Source organism: Polypterus senegalus, chromosome 18 (assembly GCF_016835505.1).
Source record: "Polypterus senegalus isolate Bchr_013 chromosome 18, ASM1683550v1, whole genome shotgun sequence".
Classification (NCBI taxonomy): domain Eukaryota; kingdom Metazoa; phylum Chordata; class Cladistia; order Polypteriformes; family Polypteridae; genus Polypterus; species Polypterus senegalus.
In genome coordinates, this window is record NC_053171.1 from 12,258,194 (window position 1) to 12,279,078 (window position 20,885).

General features: G+C 38.6%; 1 protein-coding gene across 3 annotated transcripts in view; it reads left to right on the plus strand.

The window, feature by feature from the left end:
* Positions 1–20,400, plus strand: part of ccdc106a (coiled-coil domain containing 106a) — a 65,390-nt gene extending 44,990 nt beyond the window's left edge. For 2 of the 3 annotated variants that reach the window (XM_039742333.1, XM_039742332.1), the window contains exons 2-7: positions 10,900–10,998; positions 11,405–11,584; positions 12,520–12,564; positions 14,774–15,025; positions 16,642–16,887; positions 18,662–20,400. In XM_039742333.1, the coding sequence (XP_039598267.1) occupies positions 10,900–10,998; positions 11,405–11,584; positions 12,520–12,564; positions 14,774–15,025; positions 16,642–16,887; positions 18,662–18,978 (1,139 nt within the window). In that variant the 3' untranslated portion in view covers positions 18,979–20,400. The remainder of the gene's footprint in view (positions 1–10,899; positions 10,999–11,404; positions 11,585–12,519; positions 12,565–14,773; positions 15,026–16,641; positions 16,888–18,661) is intronic. The other variant, XM_039742334.1, reaches the window with a different exon arrangement.
* Positions 20,401–20,885: the final 485 nt, after the last annotated feature.

Here is a 20,885-nt window from a genome sequence, read left to right on the forward strand (position 1 = left end):
ATCATTGCGCCGTTTAAAAAAAACTCGGCGATAAAAAAATTATTGTTAAAAAGGAAAAAAAAAACGTTTTTAATCAGAAAGGAGAGTTTCTTGGATCCCTATTAAGTGTGGTTATTCCTTTCATTACTAGTTTAATAGGTTCGAGAGTATAAATATGGAATACACGCGCAAGATGTACCTGGTACCTCAACAACAAATGGCTCAATTGCAACAGAAAGCCCAGGCTTCCAGCGACCTTTTAAGCGCTATGAAAAGTGAACTGGATAACCAAATGAAATTCATACTTAAACACAGTGATTTGAGCGCCGATGCAAAAGTAAAACTTTATACGACCATCTTGCAAAGATACCTTTGTGAAAAAAGCAGATAAAGAAACCGGCACAACAGTGACACAATTTGCATTTCTTCTCCAAGTACAGTCAGCAAAATTTATGGATTAAAACATTTTAAAATCTAAAGACGTAAATAAAAACATGCAGCCTGGTCGAGACAAAAACTAATTGATTGGAATGCCCGTTTCGGTAACAGAAAAAATATTGCTTGCTTCAGTAATATGAACATTGTCTTTTTACATTAATCATCATACACGTAGATAGATTATAAAATGCTACAACTTATACATACTCAGAGGTGGTACTGAGCATAATAATTAACGGTAACCTATGATCAACGTCATTTTGGATTTTAAATACCTAGCCCCCCGTCTCTTTTTAAACAGATATTTTTTTAAAAAGTGACTTACCGATTTCTGAGTAATAGATCAGAGAATCAGCTTGGAAGTATCAACCCAAGGATAAAATTTAAGGATTCAGCAATACGTTTTTCAAAGCATGTTCGTTTGACGCCTGTAATAATCAATAATATGCCATACCGTGATCTTGACTACCAAGCCTCTTGGGAGAATAGACTGTATTAACAATAATTATATTTCATTTAGGCCTTTTCATAAAAAATAAATAAATAGAAAACATTGTTCTAATAAGATATTGAAGAGGCACCGTTTTGTCTTTCGATAAGATTCGGAGTCATCTTTCAGTATTAACAGCAAGCTGTGTGATGGACTGGCCTAAACGCTTATTTATATATACTGAAAAGAGTAGGAATTTTTCAAAGCAGACTTTATAATAAAGAAAGTGATTTCTTTTAGCAAATGTGTGCCCCTTTGACCCGTTTTAAGACCACTTTACATTTACAACAGGAAGATATGAACTTATGTTAATGTGTGAACCTGTTCTTGTGTCAACTGCCCAAGTACGTGTATCAGCAAAAGAAATGCTAATCATACATAGATTGTTTCACATAATGTTTGAGCAGGACACAGCTGTGTGCTGCTGAAGTGGGAGTCGCCCCTTTGCGCGCCAGAAGAGAAGATGAGTCTCCTCCTGTTTTTGAAGGAGCTGAAAGAATGCTCACAGTTTTCATGGAGTGGCGGAGATTGATTAAACCGCCTGTTTCTACCACCAGAATGGCTGAGTGGTTAAGGCGTTGGATCTTAAGTCCCAATGGGCAAATTTCCTCATGGGTTCAATCCCCACTTCTGGTAGCTTGTTATTCAAGTGTGCCCGTTCACTTGGTGTCTGGGTACAGCTCTCACCTTTAGAAAGTTAAGCGATCAACACCCATCAAACTGCTCTTGACACAAACCCTGAACCAATCAGGCAGGTTGGGTTAGGGAGGGGACAGGTTGAAATTCACCAGTCACAGGACAGAGGGTGTGGGTGCAACATTTAAATCCACCAATCGGAGGAATGGGAGCGGGGCAATCAAATCATTCATTTTTGATTGACATTTTGACAGAAGCACCCTGCCTTAATACTCCCTTCCAAAAACATATTAAAAAATCCACTGATAACCAGTAATGCGTTTGTTTGTGGTTTTGGACTGAGTTCATTAGAAAACAGCACAGCGGATGGAAGCAGTCAGAGTATCTGAGTGAAAAGGATTAAAAAGAAAAACGTCCAGTGCAAAGCTGTAATGTGCATGTAACCTATTTACACCCCAGAGCTGCACTGACGTGCTCTCTCGCTCAGCTGGATAAACTTATTTTCATGTCTACATTATCTTATGGATCTGAACTTGCATGGCATCTCCTATGCAACCATTGCAGCCTAGCTTGGTGTGGATGTTGACATTCTTATAAAGGAATTAAGATTAGATAAGTGACATTTATAATTGGTTTATTTGAACATTTTGTATTTGTGTTAGCCACTAAATGACTGAAATAAGTCATGGTTGGGGTTCTAGTCCTCCTTTATTAAAGCACTTGGGATTAAAGTGTAGAATCTAAGTCGAATAACAATTTTGCCATTCCACCTACATCGTTTCACAGGTAGTAGTACAGCAAAGAAATTTTACTTATGCACACAAATGTAATCCTGTAGATGAGTGTTTTTCTTTAACTCTTAACCTCAGTCTGTTAAACAATAATTATTATTTTCATCTTTGCTCTGTGCTTTTAGACCTGCATCAATCTGATTGTATATTACTTACTGTATACATTCCGTTACATATAAGTCGGAGCTGGTTGTATTTTTCAAAGTCCTTGATAGGTGGTCCACAGGAATTTTTGTTTTAAAAAGCACATTCTAAACTCTAACTCTGTTAATGTAGGCTGTTTTTTTCCAGTGTGAGCGTGATACTGATTTCTTACTAGTTTATTAAGACCTATCACTAAAGTTTATTAACAGTTGTATTGGAGCCGATTGGTATTTTGGAACTTATGAATAATGGAACAATGACTTTCCCATAGCTACTAGAATTTCAAGCTACTGCCAGTGTGATGTCAGAACATGTACCAGTGTAAAATTGACGTGTTTTGTTCTGACTTGCTTTGTTTGTCTGTCTAACAAGACTGAGTGTAATAGAGGCATTGCGCCTCGATGGGGATGGGGGAACTGGTGATTGAATAGCAGAAACATAAAAGTGACATTTACACAAATAGATGAGATGCATTTGAGCGGTCATTATTAATGAGCAGCCATTCTATGTGTAGATATTGTCTCTACGTGTGCTTAGTTTGGCAATTTTACAGTTTTGTTTCCCCCAAACCTCATAAACAGTTGGATTCAAGTTATTGAGCCTCATGCAGATTTAATATCCTCATTTGTTGTGAATGCTCCCAACATCTGCATAGAAAAGAAAAATTTTAAATCCTTGTCCCATGCACATCACCAAAGGAGGGTGTTAGTGACTTAAAATCTTCAACAGCCAGTATCTGTCCAACTGTATCTCAAATAATTCATTTTTTGAGCTTAATAATGAGATGATCATAAAATAATTTTAACCTGCAGTGAATGTTTGTGTTCATCATGGTATTAACACTAAAGTATTTAGTGTCATGATGTTCACCTCACACAACAATGAGTGAGTAGTGCAAGCAAAACACAACGTAAAGCACAGGATCAGACACATGTTCAAACACTATTTTAAATTGTGTTTTGAACACACAGATCACTTTCAGGCTACATTTATATTTCACGCAAGGAAATGACCACAGTCGGTCTAGGCAAAGCCACTCATCCTAACCTCAGTCAAGAAGTGCTCAAGTGACAAGTATGAAACATTAGCCCAACACCCAGGAGCTACATACAAAGAGTTTAATAAAAAGCGCAAATATGATTTTTTCATACATATTGATTACACTAAGGTTGAAACTATAGGTGGCACCACTCTTGAATGTGAATCATTCTTTCCAATGCATTTATTTAGTTTTCTGAAGTCACTCCATTTGTGAAAGACTTTGCAGAGGCCCGGTTTTAGTAGCAAAATTGTTTGAGTTACAGTGTCAAGCTATCAGGCTGTTATTGACGCTGTGCAATATTGTTGACCAGTCCTACACAATTTTGCTTGTTTATTTACTATCACTGATTGTGTGACCCATGAGTGTATCACATAAATTACCTGTGCTCCAAAATGTATTTTAGTTACTTGTTGATGTGTGATTCTCAGTGTGGTGTGTATGTGTGTATGAATGAATGGATGAGTAGATCCTGCAGTGGAGTGATATCTCGTCTATTGTTGGTTCCTGCATTGCACTTGACACTTCCCTGCTACCATGAATCCGATTAAGTGGGTTTGAAAATGTTAATGTAATTGTAATTTAGTTGTGCACTTGTAAACCACCCTGGCTTGAATTTGCTATTTAGAGGTTCTATAGAAAAAATTTGATGGTATGTATGGATTACCTTAAAAATTCTTTTGTCACCAAAAAAAAAATAAAAAATATATATATACTATTTGAGTTGCACCTTGGCATGTAATCTCGAATCATCTGACAAGTTGCCACACTGCCTTCTACTCTTGAGCTCAGTTGTTAATTGTGGAATATTTGGAACTGATAGAAGTTTTGATGATGCTCTGGTATGCTTTGAGCTAGTCTTTTTAAGTTATTTTCAAACAGATTGTCTCTGAGATTCCATCTGTGTTCAGGTGTTTCAAAAAATGACCTCACAACTGCTATGAGTTAAGGTTGTGAATCTCTTGGGTGGCTTACATCAGGATGTAGTCTTATAACAATCATGTTCTTTAAGCACAACTTTCACCATCTCAAGTCTTGCTGCTAACCCCCTGAAATGTTAAACCGTTGTTGTTTTATGACTCCAAACAAAAAGCCTGACAGCGAGGTTGATTTCATGCTTTGCTCTGTCTATGAGACATGCCGGTCATGTCAGCTGCCAGTTCTCATATAACGTGTAATAAATCATTTGTGTATTTTAATCATGCCTAGTGAAGTCATTTTGAATAAAGTCAAATCAGATTCCCATGGTGGGTAATGTTTTACCAGTGAAAGAGTTTGAGTTGAATCTTTGAAGCAGGAGGATGTTTCATCAGGATGTGCATTCAGAATGCTGCCTTGACCCTGATACTCCCTAACAATCAATCATCACTGGCAATGTGATACTGGTAATTGTTTCTGTGAAGTACATGAAAGCAAGACTAGAGTTAGAATGATAAGAAAATTCCATATCTCAATTATAGTGTCTAAAATTAGCATTATTATTTTAAAATATGCTGCAAAAGCTTAAAAGTCCTAATACACATTGAAATTATTTTACCACCTTTTCATATTGTAATAAAGCTTTTAATTGGATCTCAGAATATATAAAGCACATAAAAATGATGAACTCACTATCTTGCTTGGTCAATTTTAACACCATGAATAAGCCAATAAATCAAGCACAAGTAAAATTAGCAGCACTATGTTATGTTTGTATTATTATTTTTTTTTTTTTTTTGATTTATTTTAAAACATCGTCTGTGTGTGTGTGTGTGTGTGTGTGTATATATATATATATATATATATATATATATATATATATATATATATATATATATATATATATATATATATATATATATATATGTATGTGTGTGTATGTATGTATGTATGTACAGTGGTGAAAAACTTATTTGCCCCTTCCTGATTTCTTATTCTTTTGCATGTTTGTCACACAAAATGTTTCTGATCATCAAACACATTTAACCATTAGTCAAATATAACACAAGTAAACACAAAATGCAGTTTTTAAATGATGGTTATTATTATTTAGGGACAAAAAAAATCCAAACCTACATGGCCCTGTGTGAAAAAGTAATTGCCCCTTGTTAAAAATAACCTAACTGTGGTGTATCACACCTGAGTTCAATTTCCGTAGCCACCCCAGGCCTGATTACTGCCACACCTGTTTCAATCAAGAAATCACTTCAATAGGAGCTGCCTGACACAGAGAAGTAGACCAAAAGCACCTCAAAAGCTAGACATCATGCCAAGATCCAAAGAAATTCAGGAACAAATGAGAACAGAAGTAACTGAGATCTATCAGTCTGGTAAAGGTTATAAAGCCATTTCTAAAGCTTTGGGACTCCAGCGAACCACAGTGAGAGCCATTATCCACAAATGGCAAAAACATGGAACAGTGGTGAACCTTCCCAGGAGTGGCCAGCCGACCAAAATTACCCCAAGAGCGCAGAGACGACTCATCCGAGAGGTCACAAAGACCCCAGGACAACGTCTAAAGAACTGCAGGCCTCACTTGCCTCAATTTAGGTCAGTGTTCACGACTCCACCATAAGAAAGAGACTGGGCAAAACGGCCTGCATGGCAGATTTCCAAGACGCAAACCACTGTGAAGCAAAAAGAACATTAGGGCTCGTCTCAATTTTGCTAAGAAACATCTCAATGATTGCCAAGACTTTTGGGAAATACCTTGTGGACTGATGAGACAAAAGTTGAACTTTTGGAAGGCAAATGTCCCGTTACATCTGGCGTGAAAGGAACACAGCATTTCAGAAAAGAACATCATACCAACAGTAAAATATGGTGGTGGTAGTGTGATGGTCTGGGGTTGTTTTGCTGCTTCAGGACCTGGAAGGCTTGCTGTGATAGATGGAACCATGAATTCTACTGTCTACCAAAAAATCCTGAAGGAGAATGTCCGGCCATCTGTTCGTCAACTCAAGCTGAAGCGATCTTGGGTGCTGCAACAGGACAATGACCCAAAACACACCAGCAAATCCACCTCTGAATGGCTGAAGAAAAACAAAATGAAGACTTTGGAGTGGCCTAGTCAAAGTCCTGACCTGAATCCAATTGAGATGCTATGGCATGACCTTAAAAAGGCGCTTCATGCTAGAAAACCCTCAAATAAAGCTGAATTACAACAATTCTGCAAAGATGAGTGGGCCAAAATTCCTCCAGAGCGCTGTAAAGACTCCTTGCAAGTTATCGCAAACGCTTGATTGCAGTTATTGCTGCTAAGGGTGGCCCAACCAGTTATTAGGTTCAGGGGGCAACTACTTTTTCACACAGGGCCATGTAGGTTTGGATTTTTTTTTTGTCCCTAAATAATAAAAACCATCATTTAAAAACTGCATTTTGTGTTTACTTGTGTTATATTTGACTAATGGTTAAATGTGTTTGATGATCAGAAACATTTTGTGTGACAAACATGCAAAAGAATAAGAAATCGGGAAGGGGGCAAATAGTTTTTCACACCTATGTATGTATGTATGTATGTATGTATAAGCCTTGAAGTCACAGCCATCCTCCATGGTGCAAACTAGTTTTACACGCACACATGCCTCATTGGAGGTGATCTGTGGTTGTCTGTAACCATTCTCAAAATCCTGTGCAAATGCCGCGCCTGTGTTTTTCTTGGCCTGCCAGCCCTGCTGGGTTTAACAGCTACTGTGCCTGTGGCCTTCCATTTCCTGTTTACATTCCCTACAGTTGAAACTGACAGTTTAAACCTATGAGATAGCTTTTTGTAGCCTTCCCCTAAACCATGAGACTGAACAATCTTTGTTTTCAGATCTTTGAAGAGTTGCTTTGAGGATCCCATGCTGTCACTCTTCAGTGGAGAGTCAAAGGGAAGCATAACTTGCAATTGACCACCTTAAATACCTTTTTTTATGATTGGACACACCTGTCTATGAAGTGCAAGGCTTAATGAGCTCATCCAACCAATTTGGTGTTGTAAGTCATCAGCATTGAGCAGTTACATGCATTCAAATCAGCAAAATTACAAGGGGACCTAAATGTTCACAGCCAGTTTTTCACATTTGATTTAATTTCATACAACTAAATACTCCTTCACTAATAATCTTTGTTCGGAAAACACCCCAGTACTCCGATGTTCCTAGGAAATGAAAGACATACCACTGTTATCTTTTCTGTTGAAAGTAAATTATGCAGGCTGAGAGGTTCCCAAACTTTTTCATATGACTGTAAAGGCATTGAAATTAAAAAGAAAAAAAAGGCCCGTAGTAGGCTTCCTTAAACATCAGATTTTACCATGTACTTTTAACACAAATCCATTAATTTGTTTGGCTTCCAATTAAAATGTAAAACTGAAGCAATTCACGTTGGCGCATTGTTCTGCCAAATTATTGTACCACCATTTCCGTAAGATTAAAGCTTACCTTGGAACACTTTTTTTTTTTTTTTTTTTAAACCCCTGGTGCATGCGGACCCCATCAGTCATTGTTTAAAATGGTAACTTCATCTTAATGCACCAGTGGCGGTCAAAACTGTACCAAGTGTGCAGTTGTGACAATTATGACACACAACCTGACCCCTCTAATTTATAACCAACAGCCAAGATAAACACACCGACATTCTGTAAAGTAGATGAGTGGGGTGGGGGGGGGGGCACTTGTCTTAATTATTGTTAAGTGGATTACGTGCTGTGTTCCTAATCAATTTACCCAAATCCACCGCCCTACACACCAACACCTTGGTAGATTTAGTTTCCATGGTGCTTACAAGTGTCAGCATTGGCACTTTTATTTTGTGAAATTTAAATTGTGATTCCTTAAATATAAAGCCTTTTCTCAAATACCACTGTCTGAAATGTGTTCCTATTTTTACTAAATATCAACTTTATTCTCTGTAGGATAAATTACATCTTTTTTGTTTTCTTTATGTTCACACTTGCATTTTGAAATGCAGTCGAGCTTGACATTGCAAGCCATTAGCAAGCTGTGAAAAGTCCAACTTTATTTTGTTCTTTTAGCTGTTGCTACAGTAATTTGCAATTTAAGGAAGAAAATGTTGATAGGAATCCGTCAACCTTTAGACTTTTGGTTTGTCTTCTCTTCTGCTAAATTTGAAAAGGCCACCAAGAGCAGCAAGTACATGTGGCGTTTTCGGTTTATGGAAGTGAAAGTAGAACAGGGTCACCCCAACTCAGAAAGTAGCTTTGGTGTGATGTTGAGCATAGTGTGAAAATGAAAGGTTTTGCCAAAACAAATAAAAAAAAAAAACATAAAACCTTGCTTCAATGATTCACCAGCCTCATGCAGGTCAACAAAAGCCTGACAGTAAGACCAGGTCTTTGATTCAGCCTTACATTTTTGGCCAGCCATAATTCTCTTCTGTTCCTTTCAAATAAAAACTAAAACACATGGTAGTATAATTACAAGCTCATCACCCTCTGTCTCCATACCAGACAGTGTGTTTTTAAAATATGCTGGCTATGTGCTCATTGACTGCCTCTTTCTTTTGCTGCAAAATGTTGGAAGTGGGACATCCAACACAGATTCACCATGTTCGCTTATCTGCCCGTATAACACCTACACACTTTGTACTTTATAAAGCTTTACCTTTCTGCTCCTTGTCTTTGCCCACCATTATCTTTTTTCACTCTTTAAAGTGACATGTCATTTCTTAGTGGCCTTACAGTAACCTATGAAACAAAGGTTGACATTTGCTTTACTGATTACCAACTCTTGTTGTCCTTGTTAATTTTTCTTACTGTGCTAATGTTTTAGGCCGCCTAACAAACTTTTTTTTAAAAAAAGGTGGCTATCTTGGCACTAAACATTTATTTGATTGTGAAACACTGAATAACTTTAGAGTAAACATAAGAATGCTTATGCCAATAGGGACTCAACTCTGTTGGGCCCTTGAGCAAGGCCCTTAACCTGCAATTTCTGAGCGCTTTGAGTAGTGAGAAAAGCGCTATATAAATGCAAGAATTATAATTATTATGTTTTTGAAACGAGTCCAGTACTTTGTGTGGCTTTCCTTAAAATACAAAACTGAACCAAATCATTTTGGTACTGTGTGGCCGGAATCTCCATTCCGCTCCTTTTTTTGTTTTCTTCCATGTCCAAGTGCTCTCACTTAGCTTCAGTTATATGGAGGCCATGGCTCTGAGGCGGTCCATCGATTATTGATAATGTTACATTTGCAGACTTTTCACTCCAGGAAGACCTCAGTTGCGTTTCTAGTCATTATCTTGCTGAAAGATGACATTCTTGCCAAGATGTTTTTCCCTGAATGACAAATCAAGAATTTCTTTATATTTTTAATTGGTTGTCATTTTGTTGATTTTGACCAAGACCCGTGAAACACCTGCCACCACTTTTTGCAGAAGGCTGCAGAAAGGCATCAGTGTGCTATTAGACCCTTCAGACGTACTGAGGCTTTTGTGATCCATAAATTTCAGATTTAAATGAATTATTCGATAACCTTTCGTGCCACAGGTTGTCTCTCCCTTCGTTATGGTACTGCAGTCACTTCTGCTTGTTGTCTTCCTGCAAGAATGAACTTCTAGCTGTAAAATGATCATTTCTGCTATTTTTTTTTGCATGTTCAAAAGTTGCACCCTGGTGCCAGATGTCTCTGCCAGACACTGGGTGGCCATGTTCTGGGATTTCTGACTGTCTCTTGAGGTGGTGACTTTTAAGTACAGTCCCATCAGATGCAGACAGATTGATGGGTTGCCTTTACTTTTTTCAACTTGCCCAGTTTCTTTCTTATTTCTTTGTGACCGCTTTAATACCACATTTAGAACATTCAAGAAGGTGCGATATTACTAACTTGGCTGTTACCTTGTAAAATCATAACTTTGTTTTATATCTGTCAATGTGCGTTGCCATCCAGAACACACATTTTATTTGTTGAATTCCACCACTAGCACACTTTGTTTAGCTTATCACTGCAATAATTTTAAATCTGGTGAACTAGTAGTGCAAGTCTTGTTCCTTTTTTAGTTTATCAATGTTTATTTGTGTTTGTTCAAGTATTGTAGGGTTTTCATAAACTACTACTGCCCAGATAATCCGCTTTGGAACTACTGTATATTAATGGTGGCAGAAAACCTTATATTTAAAAAGTTATTGTTGAACTTTTCTAAGCTGTAGATCGTGTAGAGACCTGTCATATTCATTGTGGTCCATGTTTCTGTATGTTGCACCATGGCTTGTACTTGTACGTGTGATTCTTAAAGTGGAAGCCCAAGCCCAGACTGATTAGCTATGCTAGCTTGCATTTGTCTTTTACTTTTAGACAGGGGTCTGCTCATTCTTCTGTGCTTTTCTCAGTATAGAGTGCTGATGTTTCTGACACACTCTTGAGAGGTTTCATACATAATGTGATTGTTATTCCTTGTCTAGTTAAGCAAGATGAAGAAGAGTTTGAGATTTCAGTCCCTTTTGAAGAGAACAACTTTGAACAGCCTGTTTACTACAATCAGACCGACAGCACTTTTGATGGTGAGTGTTGGGGGCAGACCAGAGCTTTGACCTGCTTACTCTGCTCTACTGGCAAGGTAGGGAGGATTCAGCCACTACATTGCATCTCTCCGATATCTAGGCCTGAGCAGGCCAGATGTCTCACTTGAGTTAATTTGGCAAGATCTTTTCCCACTCTTGACCAGTCTGCATTGTCCACACAGCTAAATAAGGTGTTTTTTTTTTTGGTTTTCATTCCCAGTTCTGTTTCAATTGAGGAGTCCAGACTCGAGTGTTAGGAATTGTAGTTTCAAGTTTGCCAGGCCTTAATTAATGTAAAACTGCATTATCTAACCTCTAAAATTCATGGTCATGATGTCTGCTTGCTTGCTTTACTTCTGTAAAGTAGATACAAACTAAATTACAGAAAGGATGTTTTAATTTGCAGAAGTTCAAGAGCAGCCATCCAACAACTCCTACCTCCTGATTACCAACTTAAAAACACAGCTGCAGATCTCTCTGGAAAAGAATTCTTGGCTTCAGAAAAGGATTGAAGATCTAGAAGAAGAAAGAGACTTCTTGAGGTGTCAGCTGGATCGCTTTATCTTCTCCACCAAAGGAGAACAAGGTACTCTCGGCAGAATACATGCGATACACAAATGTTAGGTGTACTGGGATAAACCATGCTTAACTTCAGTGTCTGACTGGCATAAAATTAGCATCCATGTTTTTGTCAGAATATTGGAAATGTAACATCCATCATACCCTTCAGCACAGTGTAACACAATGATGCTAGAACCTTAGGCCACTTTGAAGAGAAACTGGGGATGATTTTATTATAATGAGGTAAATGAGAAACGGACAGTCCCTTCTCATCTTATAAGCGCAGTCTGTGCTGTGCTGTGCTTCAGCCAGTGAAATGCATCGTCAGTGCGCTGCTCTGAGACTGGCAGCACCTTCAAGGACTGTAACTGAACTGTTGAAAGTTGTGCCCGTCAGACCAATTTCAACTGGTACAGTGTTCATTCACAAGTGCTGGTTGAAATGAAGTTTGCATGTTTATAATTTGGTACTGCCTTTATGGCTGAATATGTATCCTTCTCTGCTGGTGGTGAAAATAAATGTTACCTGCATTTTATTTGAGTGATTGACTGGTGTAGCCCTCCAGAATAATGCAGATTACAATATGAACAAGTTACTGGTCATGCAGTATTTGTTACGGTTCTGTTTGTAGAATAATGGCTTGTCTCCTGGTCCTGGGGAATGATGGCATGCATCATGGTTTGGTACTGGTGATCAGACACCAGACAGGATTAAAATCATAAGGATTAGGGGGTGAGCAGACTCCTGGTGTAAATTTAAAATGTGAATCATCACATCATCGGCTCCTGAGGATCAATTGTAACAGGTTTTCTTGACCCTCCTAGATGCATTTTAGCATTATATAAAAAGAGAGTGTAACCATAGACAAGTAGAATAGTAAATACTGAGTTTGTGTGTTACACACTAAAACCAGTACAGCTGCCAGATAATATATTTTTTTTCTTTTTTGTACCCATTTAGATGGAGACTCCAGACTGTATAGCTGGGAGAGACGCCGGGACAGCGGTAAGTCCTGCCTTAAATATTAACCCCCAGCTTTACATAATTTGGCCATGCACTGGCTATATGAAAGTAATTTCTTAACTGCCCATGTTATTCAGTCCCTCTACCTAAAAGTGAGTTGGTCCCTCCTTTACCATAATAGTGATCGTGTGAACTCCAGCATTTCTGTTTGTTTCCCAGTTCAGACCTTTTTGCTTCTTTCAGCATTACTGTCGATAGACTATACAGTGCTTTCACAAATAATTCAGACTCCTTTACATTTTACACATTTTATGTTGTATTCTTATGCTAAATTTTTTTTCCCTCCTCCATCAACACTCGTTACCTCACAAAGATGAAATAAATACAGGATTTTAAAAATAGTTGTAAATTTATTAATAATTAAAATATGAACTGTCATACAGTAAGTATTTAGAACATTTACTTGCCTGAAGCCCCTTTGGTAGCGATTCCAGCCTGAAGATCTGACTTAACAAACTTCTCACTCTTGGATCTGAAGATTTTCTGCAGGTCCTCTCAGGCTTAGTCAGGTTGGATGGAGATTATCTGTGGACAGCTGTTTTCAGGTCTCTCCAGTGTTTGATTGGGTTCAGTTTTTTAGCTAGGCAACTCCAGGACATTCACAGAGTTGTCCCTAAGCTATTCCTGCGTTGTCTTTTCTTTGTGCGAAGGGTCGTTGTCCTGTTGGAAGGTGAACCTTCATCCAAGTCTGAGATCTAGAAATATCTGTAACTTGCTTTGTTTTAAGTTTCCCTTGACCCTGGATAGTTTGTCAGTCTCCAACACAATAACATGATATTGCCATTACTATATTTCACTGTTGGAATAGTATTGCACTGATGATGAGTGGTACCTGGATTCCTCCAGATGTGATGCTTAGAATTGAGATGAAACACTTAAATCTTGTTTTTATCAGACCAGAGAATCTTGTTCCTCACAGTCAAGAGTGTCATTTAGGTGCCATTTTGCAAACTCCAAGCATGCTTTTATGTGTCTTTTACTGAGGAGTGGCTTCTGTCTGGTCACTCTGCCATAACATCCAGATCGATGGAGTGTTACAGTGATGGTTCTCCTTCTAGAAGTTGCTATCATCTCCATACAGAGTGTCTAGCTTGGCCAGACTGACCAATGGGTTCTTGGTCACCTCTCTTACCAAGGCCCTTCTTCCCCCATAACTCAGTTTGGACTGGTGGCCAGATAAAGGAGGAATCAAGGATGTTCAAAATGTCTTCCATTTAAGAATCATGAGGGGCCAATATGCTCTTAAGAAAGCAGAATGTTTTGTAGACTTGACACAATCCTGCCTTTAAGTTCTGTAGACTGTTCCTTTTGACTGTATGGCTTTGTCTTTGCACAGCTGTGGGATCTTCTATAGATAGGTGTCTGCTTTTCCTGATCTTGTCTAATTAAATAAATTGAACACAGGTGGACGCCAAACAAAATTTTAAAACATCTTGATCATGATCAGTAGAATAAGAGCCAAACTTCAAGTATCATAGCTAAGGTTCCTATTATTTGTGACAGTGTAATATTTCAGTTTATTTTTTATATAAAATCCCATTTCTGCTTTCTCATTCTGGGGTATTGAGTGTTGCTTCAAGAGGAAAACATGAATTCAAATTATTTTAACATAAGGCTGCAGTGTAAAAAAACTAGGAAAACAAAGTGAAGGAGTGGGCATACTTTCTGAATACTCTGTGTGCAGCCTGTCTATTGCTCTACTGTTTGCACAGTATTTTTCTGGATGGTAGTCTGTTTTTAATACTTCTGTGACATCGGGTTGCTGGCTTATATGCAGTTGCATCGGCACATTTGGCATCCATTACCGTGAAGTATTTAAAGTTACCTTAACTATGCCAGCCTCCTTTGGAATTGTACAGGCACATTCCATGGTTCATGTCTCCTGCTCACATGATGTTATTACAGATCAGTTAATGTTGCGGGAAGGGACCATTAACTCTCCATGTGCATTTCTTGAACAAGACCTTTGGTGCTTCATCCTATGAGGACAAAGTCTTTTTTTTTCCTTTTTCTTCTTCAAAGAATGGGCACATGTCAATAAAATACATAGGCCATGACAAATATGAATAACTATAGTGTTTTTTTGTTTTGTATGCTATTAATCAATTTGGCTTGCTTAATCCTATGAAGTGGATGAAGACTGTCTTCATATGATATTAACACTCTCTGCCTTTTATGTTCCTGTGCTCAGATCATCATTCTAGGAACTCCCGCCCCAGTACGGGCCTCTTCCCACGACGAGCCTCCTCCTCTGCGGGGCAACATGTTTCTCAGACTCAACAACCGGTCAAACAGCAACAGCTAACCAATCAGACTCACCACAACTCCCATCATACTGTTTCTCAGTCTCATCATTCATACCAGCAATCGTCCAACCCATTAAATCAGCTTAATTCAGTCAGCCAGCAGCAGAATCACCATAGCCAGCTGCCAGGATTGCAAGGTATGTGCCAGAGCAACTTGATGCCTGAGTTTTCTAATAGGCTGTGGGTGAGTTTTGATAGGTTATTGTATAACCAAGTTGTTCTATAAACTTTTATTTTATATTTATATAGATATATACTATATACTATACTATACTATATATATATATATATATATATATATATATATATATATATATATATATATATATATATATATATATATATATATATATACTGCTCAAAAGAATTAAAGGAACACTTTTTAATCAGAGTATAGCATAAAGTCAATGAAACTTATGGGATATTAATCTGGTCAGTTAAGTAGCAGAGGGGTTGTTAATCAGTTTCAGCTGCTGTGGTGTTAATGAAATTAACAACAGATGCACTAGAGGGGCAACAATGAGATGACCCCCAAAACAGGAATGGTTTAACAGGTGGAGGCCACTGACATTTTTCCCTCCTCATTTTTCTGACTGTTTCTTCACTAGTTTTGCATTTGGCTACAGTCAATGTCACTACTGGTAGCATGAGGCGATACCTGGACCCTACAGAGGTTGCACAGGTAGTCCAACTTCTCCAGGATGGCACATCAATACGTGTCATTGCCAGAAGGTTTGCTGTGTCTCCCTGCACAGTCTCGAGGGCATGGAGGAGATTCTAGGAGACAAGCAGTTACTCTAGGAGAACTGGAGAGGGCCATAGAAGGTCCATAACCCATCAGCAGGACCAGTATCTGCTCCTTTGGGCAAGGAGGAACAGGATGAGCACTGCCAGAGCCCTACAAAATGACCTCCAGCAGGCCACTGGTGTGAATGTCTCTGACCAAACAACCAGAAAGACTTCATGAGGGTGACCCAAGGGCCCCATGTCCTCTTAATGGGCCCTGAGCTCACTGCCCAGCAGCATGCAGCTCGATTGGCATTCACCATAGAATACCAGAATTGGCAGATGCACCACTGGTGCCCTGTGCTTTTTACAGATGAGAGCAGGTTCACCCTGAGCACGTGACAGAAGTGAAAGGGTCTGGAGAAGCCATGGAGAACATTATGCTGCCTGTAACATCATTCAGCATGAGCAGTTTGGTGGTGGGTTAATGATTGTCTGGGGAGGCATATCCATGGAGGGTCACACAGACCGCTACAGGCTTGACAAAGGCACCTTGGCTGCCATTAGGTATCAGGATGACCTGGTCCAGATCTGGGAGGAGATCCCCCACAACACCATCTGTCATCTCATTAGAAGCATGCACCGATGTTGTCAGGCATGTATACAAGAACACAGGGGCCATACAAAGTGCTGCGTACAATTTTGAGTTGCTGCAATTAAATTTTGGCAAAATGGACTAGCCTGCCACATCATTTTTTCACTCTGATTTTTGGGGCGTCTTTGAATTCAGGGCTCTGTAGGTTGATCATTTTCATTTCCATCAAACGATGTGGCATCCTTTCGTTCCTAACACATTACCCAGTCTATATTAGTATAGATATCCAGGAGGATTTCTTTTTCCCATTGAGATCTGATGTGTTTTCAAAGTGTTCCTTTAATTTTTTTGAGCAGTTTATATATAAAATGTGTTTTAGGGGTCCCTGTATGCAGCAAGTCTCACTGTTTATCTGTTAATATTTTCTTGTAGGTTTGGAACGAGAAGGACTAGGAAACCTTGGCATTGGCATGATTGGAGACGAGGAGCTTCTGGAAGAAGAGGATGGAATCTTGGAAGAAGAGGAGGTGGTCTCTGGTGAGGAAGTAATGTCAGATAGTGGGATAATGAAACGATCTGGAAGTGGAAATGCCCGAAGTGGAGTAATTTCACGGTCTTCACAAGGTGTTAATCGCAGAAGGGTGATCAGGATATCGAGAGGCAGAGAGCGGCAAAGAGGTAAAGTGGAGTTTTAAAGTAGTTAGACTTTATTTATGTAGCAGACCCTTGTCTAAGACTATATAACCTGCAAGTCGTTAACTCTTTTAATGTCTTAAGGTCAAATCTAACATTATTTGTGTTTGAAATTAAAGCATCCTAAAGTTCATCTGTTCTGGTTGAAACTTTGTGACCTTTCCTACAGTCCACTAATTTAAGAAAAAAAAACATTCTGTAATTTGCACAGCTTCTTTTTTGTTTTTTATTACCTTGCTATGTCTTTCAGGTCGGCATTGACCCACCATTGACTTTACTGGGTTTTATGTTCCATTTATGGCAGTTTAGTTGTTAACCCCCCATAGAAACATCTGAATGGTCATCTTTTCTGTTTATAATCGTGAAGGCCCTAACTCTACAAAACAAGCTGGTGCACTTTTTGATCACTGCCAGGTCCTTCAGGGTTTTGACCCATTGCTGAGTTTCATGAAGTTTTCCATTGCATTTATGGCAGTTTGTTTGTTCACAATCTATTAAGAAATTTTTAAATATTATCTTTTCAGCTCAGATATGTGACGGCTTTTTGCAAAGTGCAGTAACTGTACAAAAGGCAAAAGAGTTTCCAAATTTCAAATTTTTCCACAGCTGCTACACATTTACAACATTTCCATGTTTTTTGTGTTAGTTTTGACCCACTATTGACTTTACGGGGTTTTTCTGCTTTTGTTTATGGTAGGTTGGTTCTTCACCATCCATAAAAACATCCAAAATGTCATCAGAAAATGTGAAGGCTGTTAGCAAAGTGTCGCAAGTTTACAACAAACATACTTACAAACATATCACATTTTTGTATAGCTGTTAACATAGTCACTGTCATGACTTATGTGTCAGTTTATGGATTTTACTCTTCATTTAGCGGGCTTTGTTCACAACCCATAAAAACATCCTAAATCAGTTCAGAAATGTGAACGATTTTAATGAGGTATCCTAACTTTACAAAAAGCAAAAGCTTTTCCATATGTTATTTTTGTACAGCTGCTACACATTTTGAACACTTCTACATCCTTTGGGCCCGTTTTAGCCCACTATTAACTTTAATGGATCTTCACAGCTTTGTTTGATCGCAGCCCATAGACACATAATAAATGTCATCTCTACTTCAGGTTAAGATGGACAATCAATATAAATTAGTGTTGGGGTGTTGGAATCGTGTCAAAAAAGACTTGTAAGACATTGTGCGGGTTAAATAATGTGCCCCAGCTGTCTACAAGACCAAGTTCATCGAATCCTCTCAGACAAAGCCTGGAAACGATGAGGAATGACTTAAGGACATCAGTAGAATACCCAGTGCAGGCTGGGAAGTCTTTGGGCATTGAAAATCCTGCAAATGTTTGTTCTTTTTTTCCTGTTTGACTTTTTACTTCTTCTTTCCTGCTTTCCGTTTGACCTTATCAGTGAACTCTTTTTTACGGACTTCTTTATAATATTGTATATAAGAACGCCACCCTTACACTAATTATGTTGTGTTTTATAAGCTCTTATATATTTATCTTTGTTGTTTATTTATGAAGATTCTTACCTAATTGTGTTTTTTTTTCTTTTAGTTTAATGTTTTGTTTGACATCTTGTAAAGCACTTTGAGCTACATTCTTTGTATGAAAGTTTGCTATAGAAATAAATGTTGTGTAACTTATTAAAATGTGTGGTAACAAGTAGAACTAGAGAATAATGATAATGCACCGTATTTTGTCTCAGAAGAATTTGTGTTCTAATTCTGTTTTTTGCTTGCTTCCCAAAGTCAAAGATGCTGCTGGAGTTCTGTATCGATACAAAAAGATCCTGCTCACCTACCAGAAGCTAAAAAACATGACCAAGGCCTTTCAGTATCATGGTGTGGATCGAAATACTGTGGCCTCAACCACTCCCATTGCTGAGCTACTTCTTGTAGCCCCAGAGAAGCTGGCAGAAGTTGGCGAATTTGATCCTGCCAAAGAGCGTCTCTTGGACTATGCACGGAGATGTTACGTGGCCCTGGATGAAGAGACATTACACAAGGTGCAGGCCCTAAAAAAGAACAACCTGCTGCTGCCCATTTCGTATCGGTTCAAGTGCTAGACTTGAGTAATTAGCCAGGTGGGGATGGGTGTGAAAGAAGAAAGCAAAAAGAAATGAGACGAGCATGTTGCCCAATTGGAACCCCGAGTCCGATCAGCAGTGAAGTAGAAGTCTGGGTATTCTGCACAATGCACTACAATTTTGATGTGAGGGTCAGAGCTGTTTTCACTTGTCAGGATTCAAGTGCGATAAATTTGGTGAGCAGGCATTTTTCTCCATTTCCCCTTTGGGAAGTTTTTCTGAGTCACTGCTCAATAGCCAAGAGAGGTTTTGATTAACTGGGTATTATACATTTACACTCTCCCAACCCCCCCCCCCTTCAGTGCTGTTTCTGCTTTGGTGTGGAGGTGGGAAGAAATGGAGCATCAGGTAAAGTCCCCTTTGTCACACTTCACAGCAGCATGTCATGCTAAAACCCGACTCCCAGGCTTTTTTTTTCCATTTTGTTCTCTTTTTAAGTATTACATTTGAATATAAAATATTGTATTGGCTCAGAAGAACAGCTTTTTCCAAAGTTATCAGTTAGTGTTAAATGGCCATCACATCTTTTGGCTTTTACCACATTTATTTGGAAAAATGGAAAACTCCAAAAACGATTTCTGAGGATCAAGGGATTAAGATTGACACAATGACAAGGGGGACTCTCACAGGGTAATATTCCCCACCCAGCTCCGGCTCCTCCGTGTCCTTCAGGGTCGTCACGATTCACAGCGAGGTGATACTGAAAGGCAGCCACTGGACTACACTGCAACGAGGCCCATCCAAATCCAGCCTCGAAGAAGACGACCCTCCGGTCTTGGGTGTGACTAAAACAAATCGAGATGGCTTAGTTGGGGCAAACTGGAACAAGAAACAAGAATGATGCCCTATTGAATTTTTGTACATAGAATGGTGAGACGACATGGGTAAATAATTATAAATTTTAATGTTTAGTTTTTATTGTCTTGCAGTCTACTTGATTGTTGAACTTTTTGATAGGCATTTGCAACGTGTTTTGTTTAATCTGGAAACCGAGTGGAGTTAACCATGATCATCGTGATCTTTCATACTTCTACTTGAGAGCAGGCGAAAGTGTGGGCTTCTCCTCCACACCTGCCTCTGAAATGAAAAGCGTTTAGTGGCTTTATAGTGACAAGAATAAGTGCTGATCCTTAAGCTAGTATGGCCGATGGGCCAGGTGGCTGAAATGCTCTTTAAACCAGGTCTACTCTGAGCCAGGAAAGACTGGACAGTGACTTGTGAAGTTTCCAACGCTTTTTTTTTCCCTTTTCTTTTCTAAAAAGAGTGCGACAATCAAGTGCAGAACGTGACACTAAGTATCGATTCTTCACGAGGTGTGACTCGTGGTCTATGGTTGATTTAATGCTGATTATTTTGTAATCCCAGTTTAATATTTAAAATAAAAGTACAGAGTTCACAGAACCAAAATGAGATTGGTGGTTTTTGGTAACATTTAGATGCTACAGAATATTTGTGTCACCCCTTTGTTGTTTTGTTGCTCTCTATTCATTATTTCATTAAGGTTTATGATTTAGTCAAATGTAAGCTCAACAAGAACACTGCAGGACAGGTGGTAACTTGGCTGGATTGCATACAAATATTAAAAAAAAATTTTCCTCGTGCAAAGAACCAGAGACTCATGGAATAAATCACAAAGTAGGACTCAAAAGGAATACCCGCAAAAATCAGGTACTTTTTTTTTTTGTTGGTTTTTTTTTATGTGTTACTTGTCCCGTGTGATTTGTGGTGATGAATGAGAAAATGTTTTAATTGCCTGTTTTATTTCAAAATGGAGAGAGAAATGTTTTTGATGTACAGTGATACCCGAGTCATCGTGGAAGTTATGTTCCAGACCCATCAGCGATAGGTGAAAATCCACGATATAGAAAGACCAAATAAACATTTTT